At 43.3% G+C, this 15421-nt stretch overlaps 1 protein-coding gene across 4 annotated transcripts in view; it reads left to right on the top strand.

The window, feature by feature from the left end:
* Positions 1-1342: 1342 nt before the first annotated feature.
* Positions 1343-15421, top strand: part of NEK7 (NIMA related kinase 7) — a 63327-nt gene continuing 49248 nt past the window's right edge. Inside the window, exons 1-2 of one of the 4 annotated variants that reach the window (XM_085586011.1) lie at positions 1343-1556; positions 13701-13785. In XM_085586011.1, the coding sequence (XP_085442137.1) occupies positions 13729-13785 (57 nt within the window). In that variant the 5' untranslated portion in view covers positions 1343-1556; positions 13701-13728. Of the gene's footprint in view, positions 1557-1978; positions 2118-13700; positions 13786-15421 lie in introns of those variants that run through there. The other 3 variants (XR_014956925.1, XM_021547419.3, XM_085586010.1) reach the window with 3 other exon arrangements.

The following is a 15421-nucleotide window of genomic DNA, read 5'->3' as shown; positions in this document are numbered from 1 at the left end:
AAAAAAAAGGTAAGAAAATATTCAAAGGGGAAAGTCATAGGATATGTCTGATTCCACAGCCTGGGTGGTCACCTTATCACTGTATTTATCCAGTGGCATCAAATACCCCGATGGTAATACAGAGGAAATGTGCAAAGATTAACAAATCAGAGACATGAGAGCCAACAAAAATAATTTCCTTTCAAATTTCATTAGACTTTGTATCACTGGTGACATTGCAGATGTCTCAAAGCTGCAAAGTCTGCCTCAAAAATTTTGTACACAGGGAAGTGAATAGACTTATTCCAGACACACTGGCCCATTTTCTACTTCTTTTCAAAGGCTAAAATCAAGTATAACAATACCTGTTACAAGGGAAAAAGTGCAGCAAAACCTCCAACCCTTATGGGAACTTAAATTTTGCTTTGGAAAAATCAACATCTGATTCAAGGTAATTCTCAATTACTATTTTCTCTTTTTTAAATTACTGGAGTGCCTTTTAGAGAGGGCTTCTACACCTGAGGAAAAAAGTTATTTGATCACAACAACCCATAACCTTAGTGGGGAAACTGGTCAGCTTTCATACTTTCCCCCCATCATTGGTTCTTAAGGCTTTTCTTCTGTGTAGGTAATTACTTTCTGTGTAGGTAATTACTTTTCCCTGCACTGAAGCAGAGTAAACTTTCATGAATCTGAAAACCAGTAGTCTGGAATTCAGTATTTTTCATCTACTTAAAGCCAGTGCTGTTGCAAAGTAGAAGCTGGTGGAACTGGAACAGGACTCATCAAGAGTCTGGTGTTTTTTCTTCCCATCACTTTTATTTCTCCCAGTATAGCAAAAAAGGAGTTTGTGTCACTTTCAGCTGATGTACTCAGTTAATATCGAATGTCTCACAGATTGACAACTCAAATACAAAATGAGCAAGTCTGGCATGCTGTGTTTTCAAATCTGGCAGGGCCCAAGCTTAGAGCAGCGCTGTTCGGAACAGCAGGGCCAGTCCCTGCTCCAGAGGCCGCAGCCGGCGCCCCTCCCGCTCCCGGCCCTCCTGCTTCGGCCCCGGGCGAGCGGCGCTTCCCTTAGCCGCAGTGCCCGGGCCCCGCTGTGCCCCTGGGCACGAGCAGGCCGGGACGGGCACTCCGCGTCCCACCGCGCCTACAGGCCCGGTTCTTTCCAGAGGAGCTGCGAGCCCCCGCGCAGGGCACGGCAGGGCAGGGCAGGGCACGGCACGGCACGGCACGGCACGGCACGGCACGGCACGGCAGCCCCGGCCCGCCGGACCCACCGCGGCCGCCCCGGCGGACACCGCGCCCCCGGCCGGGCGGAGCGGGGCGGGGCCCGGAGGCCGCCCCGCCCCATCCTCGGGGATGCCGGGATGTTTACGGGCCCGGCAGGCGCGGCGGGGGGTGGAGAGCAGGTCGGGGCTGCCGCCGGTGCCTGCGCCGCCCGCCAGGAGCCCCGCTAGGCGCCCGCTGCCAGCGCCGGCGCGGCTGAGGGCTCGAGGCGCCGGAGGAGCCGGGGGGGAGCGGCGGCCGGTCCCGGTCTCCCGCGCCAGGAGCAGGCGGAGCCAGGCTGCCCGGTGAGCGGGGCGGCGGGGCCGCGGGCGGCGGCGGGGCCGGGGGGTCTCAGGGGTCCGGGCGGCCGAGCGGCGCTGCCGGGGCGCTCCCCCCGCCCGGCGGCTGCGGCGGTCCCGCCTCCCGCCGCCGCCCATTGGCCGTGGGGCTGCGGCGCGCGGCGCCATTGGCCGCGGCGGCTGCCGCTCCGCCCGCCCGGGAGGGAGCGGCGCGGGGCCGGAGCGACAAAGTTTGTGCGCGGCGCGGGGCGGGACGGGCGCGGGCTGCGCCGCGTCCGGGGCACCGGCACCTGCCCCGCGGCCGGAGGCCGCCGAGCCGCCGAGTGCCGGCGGGGCGAGCGGTGGAGCTTCACCCGGTGGCGCTTCACCCGGTAGCGGCTGCCGCGCCGCCTCCGCTAGAGGAGCGGGCGGCCGGGGACCCTGCCCGGCGGCCTCGCCACCTCCGGCCCCAGCCTGCCTGAGGGCCGGCCGCCCCCGAGCCTGCCGCAAGCGGAGCTGCTTGCCTTGGTGTTCCTCGTCCTTTTCCCCTGGTTTCCTCCAGGCTGCCGTGACCTCCTCTCGCTTGGGGTGGGTGTCAGGCAGATGCTCCCGGGACGGCCCCCTGGGGCGTCGCACGGCAGCGGGTGAGCGCAGCGCTGTCCCCGGGAGCCCCGTGGCTGCGGCGGGGAGCAGCCCCGTCCCGCCGGGTCCGGCGGCCTCTGCCCCGCGCCGCCCCGGGAGCCGCCGGCGCTGCCCGGCCGGGCCCTCCCGCTCCTGCGTGCGGGGCTGCGGGGCGCTGGGGCCCGGTGAGACGCTGCAACCGAGGCGGTCTCTGTCTCGGGCCCCTCCTTCATCTTAGCGAGCATCCAGGCTCCGTTATCCCGGTGCTGGCCCCGAGTTCCGCTCAGTGTCCGTGTGAGCTGAACCTGCACGGTTTTAGGGTTCACAACGCTGTTTTTCGACTGCAGTGCGCTTTGGTTTGCTCTGCATTTTTTGAGGGGCATCACTACTAACATGGTAAAACTACTCAGGATAATCACTTCTGATAAAATACGATGAAGGGATGTGTGTTCATTAATCACACAAATATTTCATTCTTGATACTATATAAACACTTTTGAAATGTTTTTTCTGCTCAGTGCACCGAATGGTAACTTTTGTCACCTTTTGAAATGATAGAGGTGTTTTCTCATTTACAACACTGGTATCACTTCTCAGGAAAGGTTGCATGTGTGCAGTACTTTCATGGAATGTACTGGATATATTGTATTACAAACCTGAGATGCAGAAATTGCGTCAGAAACACACTTTGGATTATTAGATTGGATCATTAGATTCACAGATTGGCTAAATCAGGAAGAATGAAATTTAAAAGGTTTTTTTTTCTAGCCTGTTTATGAGAGAACTCAAGTGTTACAGTAGTGTAGAAATGTCTGTTTAAACTACAGACTTGCACTGTCTTGAGAGAGATGAAATGCAGTGGAAAACAGTCATTAGTTCATGGCCTGTGGAAAACTTAGGCAAAGGAAGGAAAACTGTGGTGGAAAGAGGGAAACTTGCAAGCAAGTCTGACAGTTTTAAAGTAAGAACTTAAAGCTATGTTTGTTATTTTTAATGTTTTAAGAATAAATAATGTTAAGAGCACTTGTTCTTTAATTTCGAAACATGAAGAGACTATATTTAGAAATAACTGATGTTTGGGTAGATGGATTGTTAGGGCACACTTAGAGGTTGTTCACTGTAAGGATGGAGATGGTGCCTTTTTCATAGATATCTTTTATTCAACATACTAGCTAGTCACTACAGTAAAAAAAAAAAAATAAATTTGAGATCAAGGGATTTTATTCAACCAAAAATCTTTTTTTGATGGACTTATCACAGGATCTTCCAGGGTCTACACAAATTAGATAAATAGATTCCTATCCTCGCCATAGAAGCTTGTTTCAAAAGAAGGAAAAAATCTAATATTTTACAGTTCATCGGAAGGCCTGGAAGCAATTGAGAAAGTCAGATGAAAAACAGAGTGCAGGAAGTCAGTTGCTCATTTTGCTGTGACCCCTGGTATCTTCTGGGTTGTAAGACAGAGCTATATAAGCCCCTCTGTAAGCTTAGTTGCACAAAACAGAGTCAGTCCTGTGTATTCGTGCACAGAGACAATTTGCTGAGGCAGTTTGTTCATGAATACCCCCCCCCCCCCACATGTGTAATAAACTTAGTGCAGTACTCTCTGCATTTATACTGATGCTAAATTCAGCTTATCACTATCAGTGCCTTGCTGCCTTCTGAAGTTTGATATTGTTCCAAACATCTGTGCTGGATGCTTGGCGAGTTCACCTTACATTGGAAAGTCCCCTAGGAAAAGTCCAACTGCACTAACTTCTTCTGTACCTCCACAGGAAGTTTTTGTGATTTGGTGTTTATCCAAAAATCCCTTCTGATTTAGGAGATGATGGGGTTATCCTGTGAAGGTTAATACTGTGGATAGTTTTAGGAGTTAACTGACTAATTTCTAGAGAATTTGTTCAGTTTTTCTGCGTTCCATGTTGTGCTTTGCAAATGAGATGAAAATAACCGACCAAAATACCAAAGTGGTGATACTGACAGCCTTTAGAACACTGATTTGCTGTATTTATCACCATTTCACTTCCCTGGTCACATGGGAAGGACCTGAGCCCTAGACTGAAGTACATAATCTCACTTTGCGTTTCCTTAATAAGTATTAAAGTGATTCTTCCTGTCACATTAGTTTAAAAAGCTGCAGAGAAGCCATGCTTTTAAAATGGATTGCTTCTTTGGTGAAGAGACTCCTGTGCATTTGTTTCAGACATGTAAAATAAATCTGTGATTCAGTTGTGATTTTTGCAGCAAGAAAATGTGCAGTATTTCAAGTTCCATTGTAACCTGTTGAGCATATAGCACTTATTTATGCAAGGGAATTTGTTATAAAATTTTAAACAGTGCATTAAAAAGAGGAATTTGTAAGAAAATACTGTGAACAATCATGTTAAAACCTGATTGCACGTAGTTAATCTTGGATTATTAGTGACTTTTGTTTTGGATTATAGGTGATGAAGTAAATAGACTGTTTGCATCATGTGGCATTTGGGAGTCTGCATTCAAGCTTCTTCAAGCTGCTTGGAATGATTTATAGCAAAGTTATTGCTGTCTTATTTAATAGCTATGTTTATGTTGGACCAGATGAATTACTTTACAATGTCATAAAAGTTCATGTAGAGCTTGTAGATTAGATTGTTGCTGAAGCCTTTGGGAGATATTTTAATTAGGTGTTGTGAAGTATTGATGAACCAGTCTTTCTCAGTTAATTTCAATTTTCTGTAGTTGGAGTACAGAATTTACAAAATTACTGGTTCTTTGGTAGCTGGAAGGCAAAAGTATCACAGGTGAACTAAAAGTTACTTCTAAAAATAAGTAAAAACTTGTGGGAAAACACATAACCTCCTGCCCTGTAGAGGCCCCTCTTCTGTACCCTTTTTGTCCTCATCTGAGAGCAAATCCAAAAAAGGAGCTGTCTTTGCAGCAGTAAACTTCCAGTCCTTGCCCTGCCTGAAATTCAGAACTCTGTGTTGGGTACATGGGCTGTGTGTGGACTTTGCAGAGACCAGCAGGACCTGAGGAGCAGCCTGCAGAGTGTCAAATGTGCTGCTGGTCATTGAGGGTGCTCCACTGCTGCACGTGGATCTTGCACCTTTTAGACAGTGGTGGTTTAATGTAAAACACAGAAAGAGCTGCAGACTTGAATGTTGGCTTGTCTCTGAAGTAAGTGTGCTGGCTGCTGCCTGCCTTGCTTCTGGACCCAGGGATCCTGGCTTACTTGCTGCTTTCAGGAGTCAAGGGTAATGCTGCTCAGAGGTTCATAGAAAGCGTGTTAAATATGGCTGGTCTTTCTTTTCTGATTCTTTACAATGCTTCCTTCATTTTATCATCTTTGGGGTAGCAGATTTTAAACTAGATATTACAGGTAATTTTTTTCAGCTTGGGAATGTGCATTTAACACCTGCAGTAGGATGTCTTGCACTGCTTTCTAAGATGCTGAGATATTTCTTTGAGAACTATGTGGAATTTATTGTTAAATGTGTTCTACCTCACCTGTAGTGACGTGGACATTGTCAGCCAGAGTTGTTGCACAGTTGTGTCCACCCAGTATTCTAATTAGGATGCATTTTCCCTGTGCTTAGCCATAATGGGTTTATATGACAGTGCTTCCAATCTTTTAATTTGCCTTGTTTTTAACTCTTGTGTGAAGATTAGCTATTTAAACTTTAGTAGAATCTCTTTATGAATAATTTGCTTTTATAGATGCATTTAAAGTCCTGCCTTCATTAAGACTCCCTCTCTGTGAGAGCTGTGAGGTTTTGTGCCTGTAAGGATTTTTAAATAATGTTTTAGCTTCCTTTATCTTAATATCTTCATTTTTGTTTTTTTTTTCTACTTTTATTTTCTTTTCCTTTTTTCAGTTTAACTTGTTATTCTTATTCATGCTCCTTATATTTGTTTTGTTTCCTAGTTCTACTTTCTCATACAGTATTTTGTTGACAAAACTCTTGGGTTGGTGTTGCGTGCATTGCCTTCTCTCTGTGAATTGCCTTCTCTCTGGTGTGGTACTTACCTTGCTGTTGCAGCTTTTTGAAGTGCTTGTTCACCTCCCCTACTGAGGATGAAGTACAGCTAAATGTGGTGGGCTAACTTACTAGTGCACTGTTGCCAGAGGGAAGATGTTCTGTTTCTTCTACAGTCCCTTTCCTCCAACTCCCATCCCTGAACTTCCCCTTCTTACTTTTTTTCTCTGGTGCTCAGCAGAGAGCCCCACATGCTGGATCTGCTCTCTGCTTGCAGAGAAGAAGCTGGGAGTTGGTTCAGCTTTACAACAGGGCCAGAGAGTTCAAGATGGCAATATGGATCGTGTGGTAGAGAAAGTGAGAGAAAGAAGGCTCTTTGGTGTTACTGAGCCGTTAGGCTGATTTGTGTAATTTAATGTTAGAGGTGTAATTTGACAGTAGATTCAGCTGATCCAAGTTAGCTGGGGCTACAGCAGTCCTGTGTCTTCCCCTTTGTCTTTTGCCATCACAGTTCTGTCCTTGTCTCTGGAATAGTGTGATTCTGGGAACTAAATTGGGAAAAAGTGACTTTGTCAAGGCTAGCTTTCAGCTAGTTTCACTTTGCTTACCAGGAGTCTGGGTAGCCACAGCAGCCCCACTGGAAGGAAGAGGTTTGGGAGTCATGGCTGAAGGCAGGGGAAGCAGCAGCATCACATCATCCTTTCACCCTGTCTTAGAGCTGCTCACTTACAGATGCAGGAGCACAGTCCGGTGTGGTGTGGGCTGAGGCTTTGCTTTCTAGATGGTGTCATGGTTAAATACAGTGCATTGTTCCCTACAGTACTTTTCACTGTGACATTATTATCATCTACCTATGCCCTTTATAACTGACTATTGAATATGAAGAAATGGCTTATCAGGTCTCTTTCAGGTGAATAGAAACGAAATTAAAAATGTAGAAGCTTGCAGTTTCAGTTCCTGTTTCTTTTTCAGTTCATAAGAAATAACAAACAAGCAATTCAATAAAGGGCAAGTCAGTGCATGTATAACCCTTTGGGAGATAAGGATAACCTTGCAAGATAAGGAATTTACTTGAGTGACATAACTGAAATGGAGAGGGAGAAGTAAACAAACTAACTTTTTAAATTGTGCAAATGAAGAGGAATGGAAGAGGACTTGTGAAGCAGGAGAACTTTGACTTTCATCTTGTAGTCAGACAGCACTGACAGAGCAAACTCTTAGTAGCTGGGGAATGACAGTAAGTGGCATGTGTGTTTTCAGGGTTGGAGTGAAAATGAGCCTGGTGGGTCGGGCCAAATGGATGAGAAAGTTGCGTACGAATTCTTAGTGTATTCCCTTACTTCCTTCCAAAAGGGTTATTTGTGTATGGCTGCTCCTGCTCTTGCTAAAACCAACTTTTACCCCAGGTTAACTGTGTGTTTTTTGACTGCTTTGACTGGACTGCCCATAAGTAGGGAATTTGGACATAAATTTGCTGAGAAATTCAGTATTGCCAAGTAGGTAGTTAATATCTACCTGTAGATTAACAACTGCTGGGAATTTGTATTGTTCAGATTCAAGGCTGTCCCTGCAGGGGGAGGAGTGACTTGGCATCCTGTGAGGAGTATTGATCTGGCTTTTAGAAACTGCTTCTAAAATTAAAACTAGTTCTTCTTGAATATAGATATGTATGGATCTATACTGAGTCACTTTCAGTACTTTAAAATTGCATGTACAGCTTCTCTTCAATGTGGTTGCTCCTGCAGAGAACTTGATGAATGGGCATGTGTTTTCCAGATTTTAGAAGACATTTTGGGTTTTTTGGACAACGTGAAGCAAATATTTACTATTAGCTGACAGTGGTAAAAATGAAATATTCTATGTACATACACACTTAGGTATAGGTACATAATCTGTGTGCAGATGTGTGCACATATATATCTTAATATGCATATATATGTTTATATATATGTATTTGTACTAATAGGGGTATGTGACATTTTATTGTGACAATGGTGAACTTGGTCTTCCAGTACTGAGTCTGCTTGTCCTTTGACAGTCTTGGCAGACTAACTTCAAGTGAGTGTCAGCTTAAATGCATTTTGCATTTTTAATGCATACATATAAAAATCAATGTAAATATAAATATTATAAACTGCAGCCTGCCCCTGAGTTGCCAGCATTGAGTGGGTGCTGAAGAGTGTTGATCATGTTGATGACCTGACAAAGGGTGGGCTGTATTTGACCACCAAGCCAGTTCCCTCCAGTGGCCAAGTTTTTGCCTTAAAGAGGTAAAGAATGACTTAAGGCAATCTGCCTTACACACCAGTTCTGTGGCTGTTTTTTACCTTGCTCACATCAGGCTGAAGGTCCGAGCAGTTACTGCTGGGTCTGAAATTTGTCTCCTCCTGCAAGGTCTGTGCCTTTGGCGCTGGGAGGCTGTGTCAGGGTGACTGCAGGTGACAGAGAGCAGTGCTGGAATCAGGCTGGCATGCCTGGGCTGCCTGGCACACACTGCTGGATTAGCACTGGCGTGGTGGGCTGCAGAATTGTGTGTCGGATATTCAGGAAGGCACTTGGAAATCTAAACCTTTGTTTCCACAGGACTTGGCTTTTTTTAGGTTCAACCAGGGGGACTGTTTGAATCTTCTACCTATGTTTAAGTTGTGCTTTTGAGTAGCTGGGACTCAACATGTGATATAAGTAAATGGGAATGCTTATTTAGCCTGTATTGTTACATGGAAACATAGTATTGATATGTGTTGTTGGGCTCCCTCAGCTGAGGCTGATCCTTATCTTCAAATTTAGTAAAGGTAAATGAGAAGTTTGTTGACCTAAATTTTTTCATTTTAAATCACTGTTAGATACTGAAGAATCTAACTTTACACAAAATTTACAAGATAATTATTTACAAAAACCAGAGCCTTGTCTCTAACTTAACGAAAATAATGGTTATAGTAAAAACTGAAAATATCTGCCTTAATTGGTGGTGTAATCCAGAAGTAAACATAGTACATTCCATTCTTTTAGAACAGCCAAATTGACTGTGTTCCTGATCAGCACATCCTGAACCAGTGTAACTCCGTGTTTCTCTGTGTTAGCAATTATGTGGAGTAGTTACAGCTATATTTTGCAGAAAAAAAAGAAGACCGAGCTTCTCAGATTATCAGCAGAACTGTAACATTCTGAGCATTCATTTAAGTATATGCTCTTTTCCTAAAGTATAGCTGTTTCTGCTTTGACATTGATTACTGTATGTTCTCACTTAAGATGTAAAATTGACAAACAAGTGCATAACAAGTAGCTAATGGAAACCACGTATATTGAGACTATTAATGATGTTTTCTACAGGAAAATGTATTTTTTTGTTGTTAAAGAACTGCCATCTGTTAAAGCAATAACATTTTTGCCTAAATACCACATGAATTCAGTGTGAATACTTTATGGACTTGGAGCTATGAAACTAGTTCTTAAAAAGTGTGATTAAGCAGTGCATTTAATCTTTTTCTCCTGGAATAATCTGATCATGTTTTTAAAGACATAGTTGCTAGACTTAAATCACAAGGATTTCAAGTTTTTCCTAGTTTTTTTAAAAAAATCTTATTTTAGAATACGTTTGAGTGAAATGGAAGCGATGAGCTCTGGCTCCTGTTCAGGAGTGGCTCCTCTGCTCTGATGGCACTGCCAGCTGTGGGCAGTGCTGCCTCTCCTCTGCAGGCTGCTGGAAAGCACCTGGGACGCTGCGTGCTGCCTGTGGGACGTGAGCTGGGAGCGTGCTCTTGGGCTGCTTAGATCTGTGTGGTCTTCAGATGTGTGGCCAGATAGCAGAGAGCTCTGACAGGTGGCCACTGGGGAAGCGAATGGGGACAGTTTGTGAAGGAAGGAAAAGGTGTTACTCCCATTTCAGGCACTTGGGGTTTGATGGTCTGACTTACGGGTGAGTACTCCTTTTCTGCCTTGTGGAGTAAGAGGAATTGCTGTGCCCTTGTGATTTCAGTGAAAAATTGGTCCTGTTGTCTGTGTCCCCAGGAACTTCATTCTGCATCCTTTGTGTGTAGGTGCTACCTACTGTTTTGATCAACTGAAAAAGTCAAAGATTTTGAATATTAGTAATTAACCAGAAGTATTAACTATAATTGTCAAGTGTTAGCAGCCATAACCAGAGTATAAGATTTAGTGTATATGCCTGTGTTCCGTATTCTGTGCAGGTTGTCCAGATCCAAATGATCAAAATGGTGATCCAGATCATCAAAGTGGTGAACATCATGTTTGCAAGATAAATTATTCAGAAAGTTCCTTTTTTTGGCAAGGGGTGTGGTGAGGGCAAGGAGTCCTTTCCCCCTGTGTGATTGGTTTGAAAGTATTGAAAAACATGAGTTACATTTGGAGGTTTTGGGGTGGTGCTGCTATAGTTGACTTGCCTCACCTCACCTGTTGCTTGTTTTCTATGAACCTGTATCAGGGTGATGGATTTGCAGAAGGTGGTCACTGTTTTACTTGTTTAAAGAGGTGACAGCCATGTTACAAATAGATGTGTTTTGTATTTGCATTTCAGTTTTAAACAAGCATGGACTCTCTGGAGTATTTTTAGTGTCTTGTCACTGTAAATTAGAACTTGAAAACCAGCTTTGGAAGAGACATAATTATTGCTTCAATTGAAATTTAAAGATGAACAATATTACAACATTATATTTTGACTTTTTGAATTAATATTAAGGTGAAAGGCATGTCTAACAGTAAAAACAGTCTTTAAGCAACAAAATCTATTTCTTACTTATATTGTGTTTTATAGTACAAAAAATTTGCTTTGCATCCTTGGCATTCTTTTGCCTCTTTGTGATTTTGTATGATCAAAATGCCACAATTCTCTAAAATGTGAATCTATCATGCAGTCTTCAAAGATGAAAAGTTAAAAAATTAAAGTAACTTTCATATGTGGACATAAAATACTTATCTTTGTCTTTCTGAAAAAGGAACAACAAATACAAGAGTTAATAAATCTTCCATGCTTTCTTTGGTAGAATATTTTACCTCCTTGGTTTGCTTGCTTTTGTTATAAAAACAAGCTACAGAGGGCAGAGTGACTGGCAGTGGTAATAATATGACTTCTCGCATTTCTAATCTTTTCCCAAATTTAACAAGAAAAGAGAAGGACAAATTTCTGAACACTTTCAGTCAGTGCCTTTGACCATTCAGACAAGTTGAATGGGTTATATATTTTGAATCAATCATAGATCATCTAAACAATTCAGCTTGAGTTTCATTAATCTTGGGTATGTATTTGTAATAGAAAGTAAAAGTTTTTTTATTTACTTCTTTTCAGTTGACAATTTGAAGCAAATGTTTGATCCATATGAATTATCTATTGGTGATCAAAATCTTGAATATTGAAACATATTAGTAAAACACTTTGAAACTTTCAGTAGAAATATTTATGCTATTGAAGAGAGTTAAATGTATATAAAGAGTCTTTGAAATAGCACTTCAGAAAAAAATTATTGCCATCTTGGGAGCGGTAGAAAGACCTCTGCAACAAGAAATTAGCAGATTCCTTAAGTTTTCTGTATATTCCTCCCCTGAGATTTATTGCAACTCCATCAACCCCTGTGAATCTACCCAAAGAGTCTAAATTATGAAGTTTTGTGACAACAGTTTAATTTTCGGTGCTGTTGTGATATGGTTTCTTGCCTCGGAGGGGAGATTGCATGGAGATGTTTTAGAACTTGTAAAAAAAATGTTGGTTTCAGTGCTGGCTGAAGGATTGCCTGGCCAGTGGTGTGCACTGGCTCTGGCAGCTACTTCCCCTTTCTCAGCATGGTAATTCTGACAGTCTTGGAAATCTTGGTAATTCCTACCTCCTCTTCTCTGCTTCTCACTGTAGTTTGATAATTGTTTTTTTTTTTTTTTTCCTGTTGACCTGCCTGAAATTGCATTTTTTGGATCTTCTTTGTCTGTGAATCAGCTACAGGTAATACAAAACAACAGGAATGCTCCAACCTGTATGCTTTGTGTGGAAATATGATGGATGGGAAGGCAAAGCCTAAAGGGACCTTTGGTTGTTCTGGAGTGTGGCTGTGGTTTGGTGTCAGGAATTGCTGATGGAGCTGGGATGGCATGTGGGGGTGACTGCTTTCAGTGGGCCAAGGAGAACAGGTCACGAATGATTTGTTTGTGTATACTGTCCACTGCTTACCACACAAGGGCAGCACAGGGAGAAACTGCGGAGCTGCTTGGTGACTCTTTTGTCTGTTAGCCATCTTACCACAACACTGCAACAGTGGCAACAGTGCAGCTAGCACAAGCCATTCATTAGCTTCTTGAATATTTTGCAATTGCCTTTGAAAAGCTTTTCTAAGGTTTTCTGCTTTCTGTTGAGAGTTATTTCTGACCCTTTGAATAGTCTAGAGAAATTACTGGGAAGATTTGTGTGTTTTAACAGCTATTAGATTCTGTGTGGAGTGTAAATAGCTTTGTATGTGGAAGTACATATGTTTAGCAGAATAAATTTATTACAGGAAATTTCCTCATGTTAAACATTTAACGGTGTCAGAAAAGATGTTCTGTGTCTGTCTCTAGAACATTCAGGATTTGAAGCAGAAATAAGAAAACAATAAATTGAAAAGCAAGGATAATATCCCTGTCAGACACATATGATTTTTGTTCCTCTGAAGGCCTTGGCAGGTTTGACTGGATAATAGGCAGGGATACTTCACCTTTGTGTGATGAAAAAGTTGTTCAGGCCTTGCCTCTTGTATGAAAGCTTATTTCATTGTTAGCATTTGAAGCTGCCAGTGAACTTGTGTTGTCTTCATCTGAGCAGGGCTTGCCCTTGTAGGCATCAGTAACCCTGGCTGCTTCACCTGCTCCTCCTCAAGGGTGCCTAAGAAAGAAGGCGCTTTGTTGAGGGGGGAAAAAAAAATCTCATGAGTATTTGCATTTTTGTCTCTCCTGTTTGTCCCACTAAAGATTCAGTGCATTTTGCAACTCTTATTACTTGTTAAAGCCTTGTGTGTCTATCTTGGGAATGTGGCAGCCATCTTTCATCCCATCTTCCTGATGGGAAATGAGAAGTTCATAGCTGGGAGTGGAGACTGTGCTTCTAACATGGTATTCCAAAGGGCTCTTAACTGGCCTGTCAGAATGTACTGTGTACATATTTAGCTCTTTTTCTGTTTAGAAGGAGCTACTCGTATATATTCCCTAAAATCTACAGACAAATCTGTGCAAAAACGCATTTGTGTAGTTGTAACTCTTCTGTGACCTGGTATGTGCCCTATTGCCTGTAGGTCAGACATCTACAAAGTTAAACAAGTGGTTGGTGCCCCTGAAGAGTAATGAGATAGTGCAGCTTTTATCAGATGAGTCATTTGTCTCGTGCAAGTAGTTTTAATTCACATTATTTAATAATAAATTCAGCTGCCTATAGTGATTTATTTAATTTCATAGAACAGCTAAACATAAGAAAACCACCTTCCCCAAACAGTGCAGAGCTAGGTAAATGTTCCTAAACTCAAGCATACAATTGCAAAGATTAATTTCTTTGTTCTTCTGCTGATGTTCATTAATCATAAATACTGGCTGAATTACAGTGTAATGACTGTATTTTTCTTTTCAGGACATAAGGGACATTGTTGCGTGACAGAATGGATGAACAATCACAAGGGTTGCAGGGGCCTACTGCTCCACCATTTCAGCCACAGGTACATATATCTGGTTTTTTTTTTTAACTGTAACTCATTTCTTAAAAAGAGAAAGGGATAACATTATTTCTTGTGGTAACAATGAAACTTTGAACAGATAGAATGTATTCTCATGATCTTGAAATGAATTCTTTATCAGTCCAGTAATCCATAGAAAATAATTGGTTTTAATTTTTGCGTCCTGCTGCTTCACTGACTTTGGGAAGTTGGAGTTGTGGTGTGAGGAGTAAGCAAAGAGGAATACAGTTGTTTCCTTAAGAAATGTTGAGTTGTCAAACTCTGTTTCAAAATTGTATCCACAATACCATATTTATTTCAGACTGTTCGCTTCACGTATATCTTCTTACACCTCCGGACAGTGATACTATATGAATTTCTGTCATTACATTGACAGAAATGTAAAGGTTGAAACCAGGCATCAGGTTTCAACTCCACAACCTCCCTGGCGCACCTCCCTTTTGCTGTCACACTTGCAATGAAAAAAATCTTTCCTGATGTTCAGATGAAACCTTCTGTGTTTCAGCCTGTGCCCATCACCTCTTATCCTGTCATGGGGCACTGCTGAAGGAAGTCTGACTCTGTATTTTAACATGTGTTTTTCGGGTATTTGAGTCTGTTGATGAGATTCCCCCTGAATCTTCTCTTCTGTAGGCTGGATGTTGCCAGTGCTGTCAGCCCTTCTCCCTGTGATCTGTGCTGCAGAGCCCTGGTCACCTTCTCTAGTATGTCTGTGTAGGGGTGGCCCAGAGCTGGATGCAGCACTCCAGATGTGCTCCTGTCAGTGCTGAGTAGAGGGGAAGGATCATCTCCTTCTTCCTCCTGGCACTACTGCTCCAAATGCAGTCCAGGCCATCACTGTCCACCACAGAGTGCATTGCTGGCCCCTGTTCATGTTGGTGTCAGTGGGACCCCAGGTCTGGCCTGTGGAGCTGGTTCCCAGCAGGTCGGTGCCCAGCGGCCCCGGCATGTTTTGGGAGTTGGTTTCCAGCAGGTCACTGCCCACGTGGGGCTTCCCATTTCCCTGTGGTGAATTGTGTGGGGCTCCTGGCAGCCTGTCAGGGTTCCTTGGGGTGACATCACGACCCTCTGGTACCTCCAGTCCTCCCAGTTTGTGTCATCAGCAAATTTACTGAGGTCACACTTGGCCCTGTTATCCAGATCATTAAAGATGGTGTTGATCAATACTGGATTGAACCCACTATTGATTGCTGAGGTGCACTGCTAGCTACAGTCCTCCACTCACAGTCAGTGCTATCAGAAACTCATTTGCTATTTGGAATGAAGTGCTTGAAATCTCCATCAAAGTTTGTTATCTATGAAGTTAAAACACTGAACTCCCTTACATCACAAGGATGTTTTGGGAGTGCAGGTAGTACTCCCAAATTGCTTCCACATTGTAAAAGGGTTATGGAGGAAGAAGAAAAATATGGATTATCAGTCTGAGGCAGTAGACTCTCAAGTTCCAGAACTTTTGTGAGTAGAATGGGAGCATTTCAGCATCTAAATAGAGAAAAGCATTAATCTTATTCAACCTGAAAAACCGTAAACTGAAGGCAGCATATACATCCCTTACTTTTTGGGGTTTGTTTGTTTTTTGTTTGGGGTATGTTTTTTTGTTTGTTTTTGCTTTCCCAAA

The sequence above is a fragment of the Lonchura striata genome, chromosome 8 (assembly GCF_050655825.1).
Source record: "Lonchura striata isolate lonStrDom1 chromosome 8, ASM5065582v1, whole genome shotgun sequence".
Classification (NCBI taxonomy): Eukaryota; Metazoa; Chordata; class Aves; order Passeriformes; family Estrildidae; genus Lonchura; species Lonchura striata.
This window is presented reverse-complemented; position numbering and strand designations above follow the sequence as displayed.